General features: G+C 49.3%; 1 protein-coding gene across 2 annotated transcripts in view; it reads right to left on the bottom strand.

The window, feature by feature from the left end:
- Positions 1-4434: 4434 nt before the first annotated feature.
- Positions 4435-23131, bottom strand: part of SETD3 (SET domain containing 3, actin histidine methyltransferase) — an 81046-nt gene continuing 62349 nt past the window's right edge. Inside the window, exons 7-13 of one of the 2 annotated variants that reach the window (XM_049612182.1) lie at positions 21699-21757; positions 20663-20777; positions 15569-15643; positions 14420-14586; positions 13467-13552; positions 6914-7074; positions 4435-5797 (exon numbers count right to left, since the gene is read on the bottom strand). In XM_049612182.1, coding sequence (XP_049468139.1) covers positions 5330-5797; positions 6914-7074; positions 13467-13552; positions 14420-14586; positions 15569-15643; positions 20663-20777; positions 21699-21757 — 1131 coding nt within the window. In that variant the 3' untranslated portion in view covers positions 4435-5329. Of the gene's footprint in view, positions 5798-6374; positions 6776-6913; positions 7075-13466; positions 13553-14419; positions 14587-15568; positions 15644-20662; positions 20778-21698; positions 21758-23131 lie in introns of those variants that run through there. The other variant, XM_049612183.1, reaches the window with a different exon arrangement.

Below are 23131 nucleotides of genomic sequence, written 5' to 3'. Positions count from 1 at the left end.
GGGCTAAAACCTTGGTTGCCGGTCCAAATGCAAATACTCCGGAAGAATGGCGGAGTCTCTCCACACGTATACACCTGAGTGGGAATTGGGCCATCGCGTACTTTTCAGGAGTGCAGATTTGGCGTGGGTGAAGGGTGGAGAGTGTGTGAGTCTGGGGGGGGTCGGGCGGAGGCCTCACACACTCTGTGGAAAGGGAGCACGGGGCCCCGAGCCCCACCCCACCCCCACCCCACCCGGGGTGTGCGGGCCCGAGAGCAGCCACTCATCCTAAAAGTGGCTTCTCCAGAACCGTGTTTTAGGAGGGGAAAGGATGCTTTGAGGTGCGAGCCACAACGTGGTCCTCTTCTCTGGGACACGCTGCAGGGGTCAGGGCACAACAAGGCAGGACAGCAAGAGGACAAGGGGGAGATTTCACGCCAGCCTGGTTCCGGGAGGGAGGGGGCGTCCCCTCAGTGGGGCAGCCGGCGAGGCCGTTCCCCGGGGCTCTCTGCTGCCTGGAGATGAAGGTCCGAGCTCTGACGGAGTGCCATACGCGCATGTGTGTGCACACGTGTGTGTGCGCACACATTTACACGTATAAAACGTACTGACACACACTCTCACCCGCAGGTGTGTGGGAGTCGGGGCTGATCTGTGTGACAACCGGCACCGACGTTCCCAACTCCACAAGTCCTGCTGAGGAGTCCACGAACACAGGCTTCTCTGCCTTTTTATCTCGTTTCTAAGGGAAACACCGACGGTGGCATTTGTGTCCAAGGGAGCTGGTGACCGCTCCATTTTTCCGCGTAAAGAAGCTACTCGGTACAAGTCAGGTGGCCTCCCCTCCCTGAGTTCTCCTCGCAGGATCTGGGCACAGTGCCCAGGACTCCGTCTCTTGCAGGACCCCTCTCCAGGAGGCAGGGACTTGGGGCTCTCCTGGGCCCCCCGAAAGCCCCGCCAGAGGCCCATCCTCCCACACCTCCCTTCCTCCGGTACTAGAGCACGGGGTCCCACCCCTCTAATGACCCGTGGCATGGTCTGCCCGGATTATTGGTTCAAGTGGTCGCCTCGTCACCTCGAGGGCACCGAGGGTTTCTTAGGAAGCCAGAACGACCCACGGAACCTGGCACTGCACCAGGGTCGCAGCTGTCACTTGGTCCAGGTCCGCAGTTGCTCAGTCAGTGCGCACTCCAAGCTGCTGGCCTGCGGAGCAGGGATCCTTTTGCTATCCCGGGTCCCAGGAACATTCTCTGCGTCCTGAGAATGGCTGAGGCTTAGAGAATCGTAAGAACCAACATTTCCTGAATGCTTAGCATGCACAGACACGGTGCCAGAAGCTTGGAAATGCATGATCTCATTCGGCAGACCCGGAGCCTGTAGAGGTAGGAAGCACAGATATTCTGCAGGAAGGCACAAAAACGTCCAAGGACCGGGCCCCATCCCGCGGCCAGGAGATCCCAGGTCTGTGTTCGGAACGTGAACGCTTAGCCGCTGTGGATGGCCTCCCCGCTCAGCTCTGTAAAGTGATTAATAAAATCAAAGCACCCCGGACATTTAGAATACCCTCTACAACAGTCACCCTGCTGGTGGCCGGCAGCCTGAGCAGGTCCTGAGCAGTGCTCGTGAGTCCTCCCTTGCAGACTGCGGCTGGCTTAAAAAGTGCTCCCTCGCTCGGGGTTCACTGGGGGGACGTCTGCCTCCCGACCTGCTGGCCTGGCTGGGCCTCTGCGGAGACATAACTGGGCCCACCCCTCCTATGCTCCCGGACCTTGTGGACATTCTGGCCTCCTCCCTCTCAGCCCAAACTCCCACCCTGGACCAGCACTGCAGTTTCATTTAAATAACAAATTTGCCAGTGCATTTGAATACAATTCCAGTTACTCAAATTCAATTTGCACCGAGAATTTTAGGAATACATTATGTAAGGGGCTGCAGATTCAAACAGGAGGCTGACCCCTAATGAGCTGCCTGAAATTGACATTCAAATTCGAGTGAGCCCAAATCTTGGCTCAGGGCATCAGCTAGACCCGATTGAACACGCTCATTTTGCCAGATCAATAATACAAACATGGCATAATATATCACATAAAAAGCTTCTTCCCGTAGCCATGGTTACAGCACTTAAAGATCTGGGCTCTCTGAAACTCACCCCCCAAATCAGCCACCACTCTGACTCCTCATTTTCCTTACGGACAGTCCGATTTTAGTTCTAAGCTCAAGTCACAGGTACTTTCTTCGTTTTTATTTCTTTAATTCTCTCACTCCGACATATACATATTAACCACCAAAAAATACAACAAGGAAGGATTTGCAGAAAATTAATTCCCTGTTTTTAAAGGAAGCCTTAATTTAGCATAACCCAGTGTACTGTATGGAGAACCTGAGAATATTTTTTTTTTTTAACCCGAGAATGTTTTTAATGCCTTACTCTATCAAAAAAAAAAAAAAAAAAAAATCTTTTAGTGAGCCCAGTCTAGAAACTATCGGGGGAAGTCACCTATCAATTGCCAGTTTGTGGGAAAAACTGGGTAGTTTTTCTAGGCTGGTGAAATCTAATTGCTAAGTGTTTACACAAATAACACACAAAGCTAAGAAACAGAAGCAAAGGCTGGCATTTTTCCAATGACTAGCCTGAACAGCCTCCGATCCAAAAGCATGAAGAAGAAAGTAAACTTTAAAATGATTTGAGAGAAAGGTCTATTTTCATGACAGATGGCAATGATGGTTCTTCAATGCCAATTTAATCACTTTTTCCTCAATTTTCAAATGCTTAGGATGTGGCTCTGAGTGTTTGTGACCAGTACTGTGTCTGCTGAGCTGGAATGGGGCAGGATGGAGACTAATGTGTGCTGTGGTCTCCAGGCCACTCTAGGGCAAGGCCACCCAACTTAGGGCAGCGATGTTGTTCAACAGATAATCTTTCCTTCCACATGGAAAAGTTCTGTTCTTACCAGCCCCATTTTTATGTCACAAAGGCAAAGATTGTCCTTGACTGGGGGCCTAATTTATATAATCACTTTTTGGTCTGATAACCTTAACAACCTGTTAACCTGTTAACCTGTTGATGGGGATTTAATTGACAGAATGAACAGTCTCCAAATTTTCAAGTAGGGACTTTTAATTTTTTGATGTTTATTTGAGAGACAGAGACAGAGAGAGAGAGAGAGAGAGAGAGGGAGAAAGCATGAGCAGGGGAGGGGCAGAGAGAGATTGAGAGAGAGAGAGAGAGAGAGAGAGAGAGAGGCAGAGAGGGAGACACAGAAACCCAAGTAGGCTCCAGGCCCTGAGCTGACAGCTCACAGCCTGACACGGGGCTCAAACCCACAAACCACGAGATCATGACCTGGGCTGAAGTCAGACGCTTAACAGACTGAGCCCCCCAGGCACCCCTTGAAGCAGGGACTTCTGATAATTACCTTCCAAGTAAGTGGAGAGAAGGGCCTGACACCCACCAGCTGTGCTGTGAGGGCCAGAACTTGAAGCCCGATTTCCACCCAGGGCTCTGTGAGCTCCATCTGGACTCGTATCTTTTCCAGGAAATATTCTGACAACTATCCTGTCTCACGACACTACTTTACATCTGAACCGTATGTAATTTTTCCAAGGAGATATTGGATACTAGACTTCACTTTTAAACCAATGAGAAAATGTATCTACAGACAAATGAGTCATTGAAGTTCTAATCTCTGGGACCTCCCTATCCAGAGTAGAAAATGCCTCGAATACCACGGTGCTTCCTTGGGAAATAGGTACGTTTTATAGGCTCTTCATACTTTTGGTAAAGGGTCTCAGATGCAAGGCTGATGGGGGAGCTCGCCACCACAGGTGTGCTTATTAATAAGCTGGAGTTGAGTTCGTACCAACAACGCACGAGAGTTCTAGGCGTCAGCGCTGATGAATGCTGCTAAGCACCTGTAAAGACAAAACCTGCCCCTCGCATTCAACGACCTCCTGAGCTCTGTAAGACTCCGGATCCTCAGTGCGGAATTAAGCAATTTATCTGCAGAGCCCTGTCTTCTCCAAGGAGAGACACAGACAATGTCCTGAAGACTACCTGTGCACAACAGTGTTTACCGAAACGGCCGGGTTATTTACACAGCGTTTTCCAAAAGAACTTAATTGTCAGGACCCCGGAGACAGCGTGAAAACCCGTAGTGGAGGAAGGCTGGCAACCTGTAACCCGGGAGCCAGTGGCCTTCAGGGGACGCTAGCCCGAGCCTTCACCTCCCCCACAACTTCAAGCGCTCCTTTGCTTGTGTCGGGCTCAGCCCCTCGCAGGCTGCAGAGGGGCTGACCTCAGGCCTCCCGCGCGACCCTGGGTCCCCGGGACAAGCAGAGCACTGGACATCGGGCACCGGGCAGCTTCCAAACAGCTCCGCGGATAAAGCAGGATGGTTTGCATCGGAGCTCAGTCCGAAGGGCCTGTCCCACTCCAAGGAAAGGAAGAGACAAAAGTATTAATCATGTTTTCCTTTTAATAAGGCTTTTTACTCAAAAGTGTAGCTTTGAAAATCTCTAGCTTGTGAAAACCGAAGAGCCGGGGAGCCGCCTCGCTGTGCACGCGGCCCTGGAGAGCTGAGGCCCCGCCGCCGCCACAGACCCTCCGTGACCGACGCGGGAAATCAAACGCACCACGTTAAAATCAGAGCCAACATTTAAAATGAGGAGGAGGATGCATGTCCTACGGTGATTCAAGGAGAGGGGGCAAGTTCTTCATACGGTAAAACCAAACACAAAAGGTAAACAAATCTTTAGAAATCACTAGGGCTGTGTGGTGTGTGTGTGTGTGTGTGTGTGTGTGTGTGTGTATTTATATAATTAGGATTATCACCAACATTTAAAACTATTAAAAATAAGGTTGCCACCTTAACCTTTCTTTCAGTACCGGGGCACTATTTTAGGAAAAAAAAAAAAAGATGTCGCCCCGAACCTCGAGCTGCCAAACCTGGAGCCCGGCCGGCGCTGAGCACCCGGAACGCGTCACCCCGTCCTGCTGGCAGGGGGCAGAGAGGCTGCAGCCGCGGCTGGCAGGGGGCCAGGCCCGCCAGAGCACGGCTGACGGCCGACCTGCGCGCGTCCCCGGGAAGAACACACGGGTGCCCACAGTGGGTCTACAGGGGCTGCCAAAGCACCCCTTGCCCGGTCTGCCGTCGAGGCCCGGCAACCTGTTTGTTTTGCCCAGAAGCAAGATGGCTATCTTAATCAAAAAGGGAAGCTAGATTTTTTTTAAATAACTTAAAAAAAAATCATTTTTATATAAAGCAGCAAAAACATATTTTCCTCTCTGCGGAAAGAAACAACGTGAACAAGGGAGCACGGCGACGCGACTGGACGGTCCACGAACTTCCGCTCAGCTCAGCTCGGTGCAGACGGCACCTCCGCGGGGCTGCTGCTCCCTGGCGCCCTCCGTGCCGTCTGCACAAGATTCTTTGGTGCCCTCGGCCGCTCTCCGGCTTTCCTCCCGATTTAAATTTTCCTTCTCCGCCCCCGTCCCGTTGGGGATAGAGTTCTCGCCGTTCACGAGCCCGTTCTCCACGGCCTTCGCCCCGCCCACGGCCTCGGCCAGGGTGAGGGCCTCGTGCGCGCCGGCCTCCTCCTCCAGGCTCCTCAAGGCCAAGGGCAGCCTGGCGCCCCCCGTGCCGCTCTCCTCGCACCGGGGCAGCGGGGCCCCCGCCTCCATCTGCTTGCGGTAGTACTTCCGGTTGGCGGCCGCGCTCTTCACCGCCTTCTCCAAAATCTCCTTTTCTCCTAAGCGCAGCTTGATGGCCATTGTTGCGCGCACAGAAAGGCTGTGGTTTTTCAAGAAGGCCTTGTCTTCCTGGCCAACGAAAAACAGCAAGATTAACTCTGAGGAGTCTAAATCGTCAAAAGCGTGGCGACAGAAGGCAGATCAGTTGCTGCCAGGGATGGGGGCACGAGGGAGGTGTTAGGGGTGACAGAAGGATCTGGAACTTGACTGTGGTGGTGGCTGCAGGATTTGTGGGCTTCTAGCAGAACGTCCACGTTAGAAGTGTGGATTTTATTGTATTTATTTACTGATTTTTAACATGTATTTATTTTTGAGACAATGTGAGAGAGCATGAGCCGCAGAGGGAGACACAGAATCTGGAACAGGCTCCAGGCTCCCAGCTGTCAGCACAGAGCCCGACGTGGGGCTCGAACCCACGAACCGCGAGATCATGACCTGAGCCAAAGTCGGACGCTCAACCGACTGAGCCACCCAGGCGCCCCGATTTTATTGTATTTAAATTCCACCCCGGTAAAATGACCTAAGATGAAAACGGTGAGCCTAAATCTCATGCCTGCTGCACCACATCTGACAGCGAGCTCGGCCGATTTTAGGAGGTGTTGTCTGTCCTGTGCACTGACGGCCCAGGGGGCTTGGCACCTGGTTGGGTGAATGTGAAATTAGGGACGCGAAGGTTAGCTTTAAAAGCACAAATGAAAACTCAGAATGACAGAAGAGTGGTGAAAAAATTTTTCAAATCTGTCTTCTTATCAACAGTGCTTTAATGCGATTCTTCTGGTAGGTATACATACGGTAAGTAGAAAAACCTTCGTAAGCTGAGTGACAAAGATCAGATGCCCAATGATCTTGCTAAAGAAAGTAATTGACAGGGGCGCCTGGGTGGCTCGGTCGGTTAAGTGTCCGACTTTGGCTCAGGTCATGATCTCGCGGTCTGTGAGTTCGAGCCCCACGTCGGGCTCTGTGTTGACAGCTCAGAGCCTGGAGCCTGTTTCGGATCCTCTGTCTCCCTCTCTCTCTGCCCCTCCCCTGTTCACGCTCTGTCTCTCTCTGTCTCAAAAATAAATAAACGTTAAAAAAAAAAAATTAAAAAAAAAAGAAAGTAATTGACATTTAGGAAGGAATCTCTCATCAGAAACCCTTAACAACATGACACAGCTCAACTCCTCATCTACTCGATCTAATTACCTCAATGGTTGTTTTGTAGGTTTTTAAAAGAAGCGAGGCTCGATCTTCAAGAAATGTCCAAAGTTTGACCTCATTGTCCCAGCTAACGGGATACTCGGAATTACCCAAGGTGAAGATTCTGTCTATAGCATTATCTCCCAGCAAATGTTCTTTCAATTCTTCTGCAAGAAACACAAACAGCCATCTGTTAGGGAAGAAACAGCACGGCTTCTCGGCTTCTCATTTAACAAGCAACCCACCTTGGAAAATATCTTCCCCAATGACATCGTTCTCCTGTGGCTGAAAGCTCTCCCTGATGGAGGGGGCCGGGCCGTGCTAGGCTCTCCAGGGTGAGTCAGGGCTAGGTTCGGGAGGGGTGTGTGTGTGTTGGGGGGGTCCTCCTGATCTGGAGTCCGGACCAAGCCTTGGGGCAGCACTGTCGCTCGTTTTTATGGGGGACGCCGAGAGTTTTTACACAGTCTCATGAGATACATTTTAAGGACGAACTCTAGGGACACGGCCCTCATGCTGACGATACCCTTCTCACAAACCGTGAGCTCAGTCACACCCACGGGGTCAAAACGACATTTAGGTTGACAACGTAAATAGCAAAAACGCGTTAAATAGGACAACAATCCAGTGACCCTTCTCTGTGTCAGTCAGAATGGCGCTCATGCCAGTAGCTGACCTGACAAAGCTGTTTACCTCCTAACACGCAAACCCCGGGCTGAAAGAAGCAAGAGAATGGACTATAAAAACCTTAGTTCATGAAAAATGTGCCTAGATCCCTCCCTTGTCAGGAATTAAATAGAAATCACAAGTAAACACAAGTGAACATCTCAATTACCTTCAAATATATGTAAGAGGAGGAAAGAATTCAGCAACTGCTCTGAGCATTTCATCTCCTGGCACATTATCTTCAAAAGACCCAAATATGCCCGTCCTAGTCACGCTCAAGAAATATCCCCGTACTTCTTATGTAATTATGAGCCAGTATCTCTTTCAGAGCAAAATGCCCCACAGCTGTCACTCTTTACAATTCAAATTGGAGAACTTCTGCTGCCAGCAAACTGAACTTTTATTAGTATTAGTTAGAGGAATTCAAAGGATAATATAGCAATTGTCTTGACATGACAAGTTGTCTTTGACTAAAGAGAAACTACAGAGAATCATCGGACCTAAAATGATTCAAGCAGTTTGGTTTTTTGGTTTTTTTGAAGAAAACAGAAGTTAATCGAACGTTCAAAAAAGAAATTTATTAACGTGCATTTGTTAGCAAAAGGGCATGAGAAAATGCAGGATTTTTAGATTTCGGATCCTCCAGTTTATATTTTGGGTAAAGTGCTGACCGTTTAAGACGCGCTTCCTTGGTGGTAGACGTTTCTTTTCGGAAGCTCCCCCCAGTCCTCAGGTCGCCAGTTTTGATTGGTTCCTAAGCGCACGCACGTTCTGCCCTCCAAGCTGGCAAGCTGAGTGAGGGGCAGGAGCAGAGACTGGGGACTGCTGGCGACAGGACACCCCCAAGAGGGGATACACAACAGCGTCACCACGCGACCAAAGGCTTCAAGAGTAGGTTCCTCCCTACGCTTCCCTGCGGCCAACAAAGAACGCAGCCCTGACAGAGCCTCCGTGCCTTCCCCCAGCCACCACGGGAGTCACGTTAGGTCACCCCCGACGGCGACCGGTGCCCTCGCTCCTCAGCCTGGCTTCCGTGTCAACCGCGGGTTCCTCCAGACCCCTGGACGACTAGTGTCTCTTCCACGGAGCGTGTTCTCTGCAAGCCAGCGGGAGCCACGTGGGATGCCCGGGGCGCAGGCCCTGCAGGGAAAAGAGCTGGTCCTGACTCGGGCCGCCGTCTGCCAGCTCAGGGCCATGTCACTCAATCCCTTGGAACCGGAGCTTCCACGTCAGTCAAGCGCGAAGCCCTACACCTCACAAGCCTGACGACAACTAACAGAACGTAGCATGGCGCCTGGCATACAGCAGGTGCTCACGCATTACAGGGATCAGCATCACTGTCATTTTTCTCAGTTATAAGTCTCCTCGGGATCGGAATGGTGACCTTCACCTTTATACCTCTTTACTGTACACGGGACAGGCCCATGGGAAACCCTTCACTGGTGTTCGCTAAACTGACTGATGAGCCACCACCAAAGGAAAACCTCGCTGGAAGCTGGGCCTTCGACAGTGTGGCCGCTTCTGAGGGACAAGCTCCATCCACCTCCCCCCCCCCCCCCCCACCTTGGGTCCTGTGGTTGGGTGTCGAAATCACCTGTTTGGGGCCTAAGTTTCTTCCACGTCTGTCCTGACGTCAAAGCCTGGACTGGGCATCCAGACGTGAAAACAGGGGGCCGAGGACAGCAGAGCCCAGCAGACCCCACCACCGCGGGCCACAATTCACCTCTGCGGACCAGACTGCCCTCTCCCCAGTGCCCGAACAGCCTTCTTCAGAGGAATGCTTGTTTGTTTGTTCAGTTAGGTGCTCTCTCACTCACTTCTTCCTACTCAATCTGTTTTGCACGGGATTTGAGGTTATTTACAACAGCAGATACACACACACTCACAAGCACACACACACTTGCAAATGAAACTTCAGGGAAGGAAATAAGAAAGAGTAGAGCAAAAATAAATGATATAGAAGCGAAAAAAGAACAGATCAATGAAACCAGAAGCTGGTTGTTTGAAAAAACAAATAAAATTGAAAACCACTAGGCAGACTTAGCCAAAATAAAAGAAAGGACCCAAGTAAGTGAAATCACAAATGAGAGAGAGAAGAAATAACAAACCAACACCTTAAGAGAAATACAATCTTAAGAAGAGTATCGTGAAAAACTATATGCCAACAAAGTGGGCAATTTGGAAGAAACGGATAAATTCCTAGAAACATACAGATTAGTGAAACTAAAACAGAAAGAAATAGAAAATTTGAACAGACCCACAACCAGCAAAGAAACTGGGTCAGTAATCAAAAATCTCCCAACAAACAAGAGTCCAGGGCCAGACGGCTTCCCAGGCGAATTCTACCAAACATGTAATGAGTTAATACCTATTTTTCTCAGACTATTCAAAAAATACAATAGGAAGGAAAACTTTCAAATCACAGAGGCCAGCATTACTGATACCTAAACCAGATAAAGGCACCACAAAAAAAAGAACTACAGGCCAATATCCCTGATGAACTGGATGCAAAAATTCTTAATAAAATACTACCAAACCGAATCCAACAGTCCACCCCGATCAAGTGGGATTCATTCCTGGGTTGCGGGGGCAGTTCCGTGTTTGCAAATCAATAACGTGATGCGCCGCATCACTAGAAGAAAGGAGAAGAACCGCATGACCCTCTCAACAGATGCAGGGAAAACACTGGCAAAGTGCTAATGGCCATTCAGGATAAAAACCCTCAACAAAGCAGGTTAGAGGAACCCAATAAAGTCCATATATGAAAACCCCACAGCCAGTGTCATCCTCAATGGGCAAAAACCGAGATCTTTCCCTCTGCAGTCTGGAAGACAACACGGATGTCCGCTCTCGCCACTGCTCTTCCACAGAAGACTAGAAGCGCTAGCCTCAGCAATCAGACAACAAAAAGAAATAAAAGGCATCCAAATCAGCAAAGAAGAAGTAAAGCTTTCACTATTTTCAGATGACAGGATACTATATACAGAAAACCCAAAAGACTCCACTAAAAACTATTAGAACTGATGCACGAATTCAGTTAAGTTGCAGGATACAAAATCAATGTGCAGAAATCAGATGGATTTTGATACTCCAATAATGAAGCAGCACGGTGAGAAATTGAGGAATTCACCCCATTCACAACTGCACCAAAAACAATAAGATACTTAGGAATAAACCTAACCAAAGAGGTGAAAGGTCTGTACTGTGAAAACTATAAAACACTGATGAAAGAAACTGAAGATGACACAAAGAAACGGAGAAACATTCCGTGCTCACGGAAGAATAAATATCGTAAAAATGTCCATACAACCCAAAGCAATCCACACATTTAATGCAATCCCTATCAAAATACCAACAGCATTTTTCACAGAACTAGAACAAACAATCCCAAAATTCGTATGAAACCATAAAAGACCCCAAATAGCCCAAGTAATCTGGAAAAAGAAAAACAAAGCTGTAAGCATCACAATTCTGGACTTCAAGTTATATTACAAAGCTGTATTGATCAAAACAGTATGGTACTCACACAAATACAGACACACAGATCCACGGAATAGACTAGAAAACCCAGAAATGAATCCATAACTATATGGTCAATTAGTCTTTGACAAAGCAGGAAAGGATACCCACGGGAAAAAAACAGTCTCTTCAACCAATGGTGTTGGGAGAACCGGACAGCAACATGCCGAAGAATGAACCTGGACCATGTTCTTACACCATACACAAAAATAAGTTCAAAACGGATGAAAGCCCTAACTGGGAGACCTGGAATCATTAAAATCGGAGAGAACACAAGCAGCAACCTCTTTGACACTGGCCATGGCAACTTCTTACTAGATATGTCTGCTGAGGCAAGGGAAATAAAAGCAAAAATAAACTATTGAGAATTCATAAAAATAAAAAGCTTCTGCACAGCAAAGGAAACCATCAACAAAGCTAAAAAGCAACCTATGGAATGGGAGAAGATATTTGCAAATGATATATCTGATAAGGGTCAGTATCCAAAATCTATAAAGAACTTAAAAAACTCAACGTGCAAAAAACAAACGATCCGATTAAGAAATGGGTAGAGAACATGAACAGACATTTCTCCAAAGAAGACATCCAGGTGGCCAACAGACACATAAAAAGTTGCTCAACATCGCTCATCATCAGAGAAATAAATATCAAAACTACAATGAGAGATCACCTCGCGCCTGTCGAAATGGCTAAAATCAACAACACAGGAAATAACGGGTGTCGGTGAGGCTGCAGAGAAAGGGGAATTCTCACGCACTGTTGGCGGGAATGCAAATTGGTGCAGCCACTCTGGAGGCCAGTATAGAGGTTCCTCAAGAAACAAAAAATAGATGTACCCGATGATCCATCAATTGCACTACTAGGTATCTATCCAAAGAATACAAAAATACAGGGGCACCTGGATGGCTCAGTCAACTGAGCGTCCAACTCTTGATTTTGGCTCAGGTCATCATCTCACAGTCGGTCATGAGTTCAAGCCCCATGTCGGGCTCTGCACTGAGCATGGAGCCTGCCTGGGATTCTCTCTCTCTTGCTCACGCACACACACACTCTCTCTCTCTCTCTCTCAAAAATAAATAAACAAACATTAAAAAGAAATTAAAAATACGACTTCAAAGGGATACATACACCCTGAGGTTTGTAGCAGCACTACCAACAATAGGCAAATTATGGAGACAGCCCAAAAGCCCATCGACCGATGAATGGATAAAGATGTGGTGTATATATATATATTAGGATATTACTCAGCCACAAGAAAGAATGAAATCCTGGCATTTGCAATGATGTGGATGGAACTAGAATGTATTATGCTAAGTGAAGTCAGTCAGTCAGAGAAAGGCAAATATCCTATGATCTCACTCATATGTGGAATTAAACAACAACAACACAAAGGGGAAAAAGTGTGTGTGTGGGGGGAACCAGAAAACAGACTCTTAACAATAGAGAACTAACAGGGTTGCTGGAGAGGAGGTGGGGGGGGGGGGGGATGGGCTAAATGGGGGATGGGCACTGAGGAAGGCACTTGTTGGGATGAGCCCTGGGTGTTGCACGTACATGATGAATCACTGCATTCTACACCCTTAACTAGTATTAAACCGCTGGTTAACTAACTGGAATTTAAATAAAAACTAAAAACAAAACACACAAAAACAGTAAAAGTGAAGCCTTAGAACTATGGGATTGGGCCTACTGGGGTGGGGGTGGGGGGACATTTTCAGACCAAACACGAAAACGCAAGCACAATCAGTCAGGATAAGAAAGGCCAAACGTCTGAGCTTAAGCAAACATAAGAGTAGATGCTGAATACGGGCATTTAACTCTTTCTCTGCCTGAAGGGAGAGGCTGCGGACAAGAACATTTTGTGATGCAAACAGGGTCGTCTTCAGTGTTAACCTGACAGGAAGCCTGACGTTAGGAAGCCTGCCAGCAATTTCGCATCTCAAAAGCAGAGTCGGCCAGCCAGGGAGGTCCCGTGGCCCACGAATGCCACGCTGACCACATGACTTCGGGGGGACTCCCAGGTCCGTGCACTGTGCGGGAATACGGCTGCCTGCGGAACGAGCACATCAAAAACTCCCCTCCACAAACACAGAATTCTGATGCAGTTACAGGATCCCAGATGTTTTTTCTTCCAGTGCAGTAGAGAATTAGTTGTTTATTACAAATGAATATTGACAACACATCAAGGACTTAATAAAACACTTCCAGGGTAAAACGGATCAACTTCTTTCTCCAATGTTGCCCTCCCCCCTCCCCCGAGAAAGCGCTCTAGTTTTAAACAATTTTATCTTGAATCTGCATCACTATGCTTTACACTTTATGCATTTTTTAAAAAGTCAACATCTTTTTTTTTTTTTTCCCTCCTGAAATGATTTACCTTCAGTCATGCAGAATACGCGGAGAAAAGCCAGGAGCTGGGCAGAGACGGGCGGCTCGGTAAAATGCAGCGCAAACACACTGGAACTGACAAAGGCAGAAGCATTAGTCGCCCTGCCTGGGCACCTGCCCTCAGCAACTGAGAGCCCTTCACTCCACACTCGGGGAGGGCGGCCGCCCTCGAGGGGCGCTGACCCGCGTGACTCATCCCGACCCCTCACCCGAGGTGCGCAAATGTTGCTTTCAGTGCCTGCAAAGTGCAGAAGGTAGGGCCTCTCTCGGGGGATGGCAGTCACCGCCCCATCGGCAGTTTCTAAAAGCCTTAATCTCAGGGTGCGTGTGCCAACCAAGAGAATTAAGTGTGCCCACGGTTCTTAAAAAATGTTAACAATAATTTATGTTGAGTTCACATTTTAATCATTAATCAAATATTGACAAGTTCAATAAAAAAAGGCCTGGTTAATCCATTTTCATTAAGAATGGTTCCTCCATTCCCGGGAGAACTAATAAATCATAATTCTTGGCTTCTTTATCATTTTGCACCTCAAATGCGAGAGAATCTTCAAGAATTTAACCAGAAATTCTTGAAATCACTAGGGATCATGACTTCATTACAGAAACTAATGGTGGCAAAGAATTAAATGAAACAAATTGATCCGGGTCATTAACCTTTTCAAGGTGAAAGACACTAATGATCCACAGTATTTATTTAACTTAATGAGGAGTTCAGGCCGTGTCCCCTGGAAGGGACCACGAGCGCCCTCAACGACGCTGACGTTTATCTGAAAACGCCCGTAAGTCTCCACGTGTCCCGGTCTAAATCTGCTGTGCAGGAGGGATGCAGACACGGGGACAGACCACTCTAGAGAAGTTCTACTGACACACCAACGAAACACTGTGCAAGTGGAAATGCTTCTAGGCGCGCAGGGGAGAGCCGGGCGTCTCTGTACGTACGTGGGGATGCCGGCGCGGGCCAGGACCTCGGCCTTCATGGCGTACAGTCGGTCACTCTTACTCACTCCCAGCTTTATTTTCACTCTGTCGTGTGAATTATTGTCAAAGAAAAAACCACTGTGGATCACAAACTCTGCATTTGACCGAGTGCCATAAAAAATGTAAATCTGAGATGCAGTAAAGAAAAAAATAAAGGGATATAAAAGAAATTTAACATCATTCTCAATACAGAGCAGGGCAAAGGATCAGTTCTCACATGTTCAACTGGACGTCACACCGCACACACAAAACAGCCCTCACGTGATCTCCTGCAGCCCCAGCAAGGCGTGCAGTTCCCCCTTCCCCAAACCGGCTGAGATGGGCCAGGAAGGGCGTCCGCTCCCGCCACCGCGTGGGCCTGCCTGGTTCACAGAGGAGCCCCGGCCGGGGCGCGCACTGCCCCTTCTCCGTCCCCGGGACGGCGAGACCGGCCGGCACGTTATGACTGCACGTGGCGGTTCGTCACAGTCCCCCCGCCTCCTTCCACTACAAGGGTCTCTTCTGGAACAAGAGTTTCAGGCCGTGTCCGTCAGAAACTCATTTCCAGTTCCTGTGGCAACTCTGCACCCCGCAGGGGGTCTCTAACTCTTCTGCGGGAAGGGAAAGGGAAGGGCCGACCGGCTTCGTTAGACTCGCATCGCTCATTTTGTCTCAGCTGGGGCGTCAATGGTCGACATCAGTTCTGCTTTCTGGGGTTAACCGCTCGGTCCTGAGACCGAGGGGTGGAAAGCAGGCATTCAGGGATGCATATTTTCAAACTCACCGAAAGGCTTACCCCTGCCCCCACCCAAATCATGAGATGAAATCTGCAGATTAAAGTGGAAAGATGTACGGTGCCCGAGTCCCTTGATTTTGCCACTTAAATAAATTGCAAATATGAGGTCAACTGTGCAAATAATTGCACTTGAATCTGTTTTCTCCGTGGACCCAAAGCACAGTACACGTTTCTTACGGCTTCAGGTCTCGAGACGTACTCCCCAGACGGTCCTAAATCCAAATCCCTAATTTTGTGCCCGAGCTAAATCCCTTTTTAAACTTGTCAACACAACGCGAGCTCTGTGCCCACCGGCCGGCCCCCGGTCCGCGAGCTGGTGCGTGAGCGCCGCCCACCTGCTCTCCAGCCCGGAAGTCCTGCAGGGCCACACACTCACATCGGTCGTCTTCCAGGTTGTAGCCGGTGGTGATCTAGGCGGGGTGGAAGGGGACAACTGTGAGCACGGAGGGGTGCGGTGCCCTCGCTCGCGAGGGTCTGCTTTGGCAGTCAGAAGATAGAAGGCAGCCGACGGTACCTAAAAGGGCGCCTTCTGCATGCGCTACAAAACTGACAAACAACTTCTTGGTTATTGTAATCAGTTCTATTTACACCAGAAATTCTTACACAAGATTCCATACATGGAGTGAGGGAAGGACCTGACTCTTCAGAAAATACAGTGGACAGAGTGTCCCTCGTTGGTCTCAAGCAAGCGTCACCATTCGTCCCAAAGCGAGCCCCACGGACGGAAGCAGGGTCTCCTGGAGAGCACGAGCTGACTCCAAATGACTCCAAATACCGTTCCTCTCACCTCTGGCCGCTAAGAAACTAACGTGTGTCTTCCATCGGGTAAACAACCGGGGGAAAAGGAAAGCCTGATTCTAAACTATGTACTTATTTTACTCTGAAATTAGAGAAATTGAAACTTTCAGATAAGCAAAGGGAAAATCAAACAACTTAGCTGTGGTCTATCTTTCTGCTGAGCACTGTATGTAAGCATCTCTAAGGCCATTACAAGTAAGTACCCCAGACCCGGTCCCAGGCCAGAAACCCACATCTCGCCCCCCCCCACCCAAGCCTGTCCCATCCTGGGGGGCCAGGCCACTTCACGTCCTGACACACAGGCCACAGAGGTGTTCTGGTGCCGCTACACGCCAGCACTTGAACTCCTGAATTAGCCTTCGGGTCCTTGCCTTCCTCATCACTCCCTGGCATGGCTGAGGTCCTAACCATCGGCAGCTGGCTTCAGATTCCAGCACTGTCCCTCCCGCATCCCTAGTGACATTACAGTGCCGGCCTCCTGTTTAAAACCTTTTGGTAGCGGGTGCCCGGGTGGCTCAGTCGGTTGGGCGTCCGACTTCGGCTCAGGTCATGAACTCGCGGTTTGTGGGTTCGAGCCCCACGTCGGGCTCTGTGCTGACAGCTCGGAGCCTAGAGCCTGCTTTGGAATCTGGGTCTCCCTCTCTCTCTGCTCTTCCCTGACTTGTGCTCTCTCTGTTATCTCAAAAATAAACAAATGTTAAAAAACATTAAAAAAAAAAACAAAAAAACAAAAACCTATTGGTGGCCATCCACCTTACCTACAGGCAGAAATCCAAATTCTTGAGCGAGGCCGGTTTACGGGGAGGCCCACGTCCCCCTGGGGCCCCTGACCTGCCACTCGCCTGCCACGCCCGGCCACTCTCCCACCTCCTTCATGCCTGGAGCTACCTTTCGCTCCCGTTTTGCCTGAGCCCTGGCTTCTTTGGGGACACTGCCTCTCATCCTACCCAACCCCCCTGTACTCCCAGAGTCCCTGTACTGTCACCCTCCCACCCAACACCCACCCCCAGCAGCAGTCTGGAAGCTCCCGTGTCAACCGTGTCCCCCGACACTGTCTCTGACAGAACTCACTGATGCGTGAGCCACTGGGATAAGAACAAGGCCCCCAATTTACACGAAAAGCTCCTTATCGGAAGTCTGTCCTTTAGAGCGGCCCTCGATCTCTTAGACGGTCTGTAATTATTCATTAATTCCTTTGATCTCTTCATTTTGTCCTGGAGAATCAAAGTTCAACACCACTGCAAGTGCCACTTACTGAAAAAGGCATCAACAGCGTGGATCCAAAAACTGACTCCTGAGTCTAGGGAGTGACATCTGTAGGACGGAGGGCCACGTGACGACAATCTTTCAACCCAGGACCCCCAGAACCCGTGGTTTATGAACCGCATCATACTGCCACTCCGCAAAGACCAAGAGAAACACGAAAGCAACAAGAAATGAATGCAGCCAAGGAATCTGGCACATTTGCCCTCCCAGAACAGGTTCCACACTTGGTGAGATCAGCTCTGTGAGGTTCCTGCCCAAAGTCAAAATCACTTTTCTGACCTCACACGGGATTCTGAGAAGCATGGAGTAGGAACTGCCCACAGACCCCCAGCCCTGAAAGCCTGCGGCTCCATGGTATGGTTGCACAGGGACCTGGCAGGAGCATCACACAGCAGGAGGGAAGTCAGGGAAGCAGGAGGGATGGGGAAGGGCCAGCGATAAGCTGAAATAAACAGGCAGAAATACGGGAGACAGATAACGGGACAGGAGGCGAGCCTCACAGGAGGGGGAGCGTGGCGATGCCACACAGGGGACCCAGGGCAGCCTTCCTTGAGGAAGTCTGTGAGTGGTCTTTGGAGACATCTGACGAACATGTATTTCAGGCGCTGGGAAGAGCCCGTGCAAAGGCCCTGAGGTGGGCGTGTGCCAGTGTCTGAGGAAGCACAGGGGTCCAGACCTGTGTGTGGTGGGAGTACAACGGGGACACGTGGAGCGGGGAGCCTTGTCCGCTACTTACAAAAACCCGGGCTTTCATTTTGAGACTAGAAAAAAGCCTTGTGTAAATCTGAACGTTTTAGAGGTTTCAATACTCAAACAGACCTTGAGAGAGAGCCTCTCTCGCTTCTGCTTGAACTTCCCAAGTCCCTTCCATCCTGACCAGGAGAGGCACACACTCAAATACAAGGGCTGCTTATTCCAACATGCTTCACCCACTGGAACGGACAAACCACTTGTTAGTGTTCTCCACACAAACGGCATAACCTCGAGAAAGGAACATTGCTGCTTACGTGAGTTCTGAACCAGTCGCCCAGAATTCGGAGCTACAGCATTTCTTCCAGTTTAACATGGTGTCCCATGAACTCGTCTAAACCTGTGTCTCCATGTGGCTAGGCAATCAGCTCACGCTTGCCACCACCTCAGGCCCGGGAACCCAGCCGGCCTTCTCTTTTCTCCCCCGTCTCCCTGCTGCTACTGCTTTGCAATTGCCGTCACGGGCTTGGCTCTCCCATCTCAGCTCCCACCACCAGGCTTTTGTCAGAAGCACAGAGCGTTGCTGGGTTACAGATGTCTACCTACTCCCTCGGCGAGCGTCAGAACAGACAGACAACGACCGTCAGGATAGACACACGCACAGAAGACAATCACCTGTCTGCGAAGCCAAAAGCCTTAATTTCGGGTCCCTTGCAACTTCACGGTGTTAAAACAGATTCTCACATTCTAGCAGACACAATTTCCCCTGAAGTCTTGTAATTGCAATCGAAAGCAGTTCAGCCAAGGTGTGGAGTGCGGGATGCAAGGGAAACGGCCACCGTAAGAAAAAGCACCACCACCTTGTCGGAACCCTCTAGAGGTTAGCCCCGTATCGCCAGCTCTGTGATAGGACACGGACCTTATGAACCGCACTGGAGAAAACAGCGTTCGTGGTTGTCATCGACTCCTTATTTTCATCTTGAGATAAACGGACTTTTTCTTTTTTTTTTTTTAAACTCTTGGAAAAAAAGTGAATAGCTTAATCCCACTTATATGAAAGCAACACAAAAACTAGTGCGCACGTGAGTGTGCGAAGGGGCACAAATGCGCACCTGATGGAGGGAGAGATTCGCTCACAGACGGGCCCGGGGCCCGGGCTCTGGGTGCTGGCGGGGCAGGGAACCTCCACATCTCACGATTGCAAAGGCATCTCACTGGTTAACGGATTTTGTTTGCTTACCATAATGTGTGTACTTTTTCAAATTTTAGAAATGAGAAACCTCCAATGGTCAGTCAAGTCTGAGAACGAATGACCGAACCCAGGGAAACAAAAAGGAGAACGCTATAGTCAAACATTAAAAGCGTTTTGAAAACTTTGAAAACTTCCATCTGATAATCAGTTTAAAATAGCTCTGAAGGGGGGGGGGGGGACAGAAAAAGAATGAAAACTTTTATTCATTAATGAAAATAAATAAAGTATGCTGTCCCTTAATATGGCTAATTAAATCAAGCATATCTAAATGAAGGCAGAAATGTAATTATAGGAGTGAAACCATTCTTTCTGTACAATTTAAGAGTATTACTTGCTGCTAGACCTTCCCAAATTAGCACCGGGGTATTCCATCGTCAAGGATTTGGCTCGTGCTACATGTGTTCTGGCCATTTTGTGGAGTTAGATGTGCAATACTCATTGACAGCATATTTTAAGCCTATTTATAATCCTGCTAATAATCACAAAGAAAGCAGACGTTGAGGAAAGATGGACAAAAAAGTAAAACCAAGCCAGTATGCTAGGGCCATGCTGAAAAATTCAAAATACTCTCAAGTTGATCATATTTCCATATCCTGATACCAGGAAATGTCTCTCAGACAACCATCTCAGCACAGGGAGTGTGTCAGCCTCCGCTGTGGCTGGGGATCCAAAGAATGCGGAGGGACAGGGAGCCGGCTTCCTAGGCTTCCTCCTTTTATGCGTCGCCATTAACAATCATCATAAAATTCCCCTGTTTTCTTAATGTCTCCTACCTGGGGCTTCCCACGCCTGGCGATGCCTACCCCACACTCAAGGCCAAGGGCCCAACGCCCCAGCGCCAGGGAAACCAGCCCCTTCTCCCGGACAAAGCAGGTTAGTAAGTGGGCCAGGGATGTGCCATCGTGTCAGGTGAAGGGAGAGGGAGTCAGAGAAGGCCCGTAACAGGGACTATAAGTCAGCAAAGAAAACAAGGACCGTAAAAGGAAAAACCAGAAAGAAGAAAGTTTTGGTTTTTTGCTTCAATAAATCGGCATTCTAAGGAGAGGAAGGAAAAGAAACCTTGGTTTGGTCTGTGGTTTAAAAAGATAAGAACACGAGTGTTTAGGCTGGAATTATGGCTTCGCAAATCAATGCGGTTCGCTGTGGTTTCTGAAAGCAGAGTAAGATTCTTGTCCCTGGTTTTCAGGATTAAGCAAACACCGAGAGAGAAAAACTGCAGCTTTTCTCGGCGGGAGGTCGGGGGCGGGGGCGGGGGGGGGGGGGGGGGGGGGGGGGGGTAGGTGGGAGGTGGGGGCTGACCGGCTGGTTCTGTTTGCTGCCTTTGGAGGGAGGCAGGAAGCTGGGCTGGTTTGCCGGTAGAATGTCCACACCACAGCCCCCACCCCCCAACCCCGCACGAAACACAACACAGAGGGGTCCTTACCAGGCCGTTGGTGTGATTGCACATATCCCACAAAGGAATCAGCGCCAGGGTCACCCGGGAACCGTCCTCCGTGGGAATTTGGTTTTGTCGCGTCATCACAGAAGAGACTGCCCACCTGTAACAATAGGAAGAGGTGGGTTACAGCAGGGACATCTCAGAGCCCGGTGCCGTCGTAACTCAACCAGAAACTATGGTTTGTCAGACTTCTCGCCAACCGTCAAAACTTTTTCCTGAGTATTACCGCAGGTGATGGCTGGCCTTCATCATCGTTTAAAATTAAATCTAAGGCTGAGGGGAGGAAGGGGGACCTAGAAGGGAAAAGGGGGGAGAGAGAGAGAGAGACAATCTGGGGTGAGGACTAAGCGGGGATGTTCCCGGGAGACAGAGTGTCTGGAAGGAGGGCCAGGAACAGAGATCTCCAGGCCTCTGGTCCTCGCAGTGGCCGAGAGCCTTGCCCCCAGGCCCACGCCACCCTCTATTTCCCGAACGCTGACTCTGCACCTGTATTAAGCCTCAGTGAGTGGCAAACGTAACTCCTTTCTGACCAGAAATCCTCTAGGAGATCGACAAAATGTGGCATGCTATTTTCTTATCACATGGCACAATTAAATCTTTTCGTTTTTCAAAAAAGTCCCCACTTTACGCCACAATATCTATGTAACACCAGGCGGGGGGGACCCTCACGACCACCCCACACTACATGTTAATCTCCAGTATCACGTGGCCACCTCAGCTAATCCCCGACCACCACAGGGTGAAGGCAACTTCCGCGTGGTTATTAAAATGCTGACCCTTACCCCAGCTGTCCATTAGAACCTCTGCAGGACGACCTGTCTGGGGGCCTGACATGGTCACAGCAGGTCACTTCTTAAGTACTTCCCACTTCCCAGACCCTCAGATCACTTAGGAACCACCCCCCAACACACACAGTACACAACATACACCCAAGATGCGTACACACAGTCCCCCCCCCCCACATCCATTCCCCCGCCACACCCCAAAACACACACACAGGCACACACCCCACCCCACCAACCTGTAGTCCTCGTAAGTGAAAGCGTCCTTCAAGGGCAGTTTGTTGGCATGAGGATGGGTCTGGGAATTAGAAGTTTCAGAAAGCAGAGGTGAGAAGAGAAAAAGGGAAAACAGAAATCAGTCAGCAGAATTTCATTATTTAGCTGCCTAACAGATCCTAACAAGAGCCAAATGAAGCAGGAGGCGTCCAGCCGCGCTACTGAGGGATCATCATGCTATTATGCTCTCATACATCACTGTCAACTTAATTTCTTGTGCCCAGCAGCCGCCATAAATCTGCTTCTTCATATTTCGATACTAGAACCCACAGACACCACGCAAAAAGAAAACTGAAGGTGGACCGACTTTACAGAGAGGAAGGCAGGCGCCCCCACGCATGGGGTGTCTGATCCAAAGGGACACCGGGAGCCTCCAGAGTTAGGCGTCTGTCCTGGCTTTCCTCGTTTTCTTCTACCCGTGACACGCCGCACACCCCTGAGTGCAGCAAATCTCTTCTTATGTGGAGAAAAAGAACAATTAAAGGCACTCTAATAAATGGAAGGTTCTTTCATTTGTCTCCGACTTAAATCATTTGGATGGAAATCAACTTATGTGCAAATGAATCATATATGTGGTAAGTGCGGCTCAAGTGCAGAAAAATCAAGAAAGGTAGTTTTGTGCGGTTCTAAATTTTACAAACAAGACAAAGCTAAAATAGAGGCTGGCCTACTGAAATCTGACTCTTTTTTTTTTCCTGGTCAGATGAACATTTGGTGAAAACATCTACCACTTGACGCTTAGGAGGACGTTTTATACGTCTCCTGATTCCTCATCCCAACGACCCCGCCTCGGACCCCGCGAGGGCTCAGCAACTTTGTCTCCATTAACAAATGAAAAGCTGCGACGGGATCATTTTAATCTCCGGTTTCAGTAACAGCCCGAGAGGCGGCCTGCAGTTCAGTGACCGAGGGAGCGCGCGGCGATCTCCGGTCGGGGAGCAGGGAGGCGCTGCTGGCGGGTCCCTGCAGCACTGTTAATGCGCGGAGCTCCGTGCAGCATGCGGTTTTTACTCTCGACGCATTAGCATGGCGAGTGCACGGCCATTTATCATCGCTCACTGTAATGTACTCGCTGGCACCGCGCGCAGGACAGTAGGGGATGAGGCAGAAGTGGCTCAAACCGTAAATCAATTAGAAAACAAAAGCTTGTGCTCCGTGCGCAATTTTAGGCAAATTATATATTACAAAAGGCTGCCAACTGGGCGTTAGCTCCCAGGTGCCTGCCTTCCCCTCGCGTTCTTAGCCCGCGGTTAACCCTTTGGAAGAAAAGTCAAAATAGGAAATTACACTCGTGTCATCTTGAAATGTTGCAGTAACAAAAGTGAAATTAAAGATGACGAATTTTAAGTCAGTGTATAAGAGCACACGTTGCCCAGAGGAATCTTCTAGCTGCTGG

The sequence above is a fragment of the Panthera uncia genome, assembly GCF_023721935.1.
Source record: "Panthera uncia isolate 11264 chromosome B3 unlocalized genomic scaffold, Puncia_PCG_1.0 HiC_scaffold_1, whole genome shotgun sequence".
In the NCBI taxonomy this organism is placed as follows: Eukaryota; Metazoa; Chordata; class Mammalia; order Carnivora; family Felidae; genus Panthera; species Panthera uncia.
This window is presented reverse-complemented; position numbering and strand designations above follow the sequence as displayed.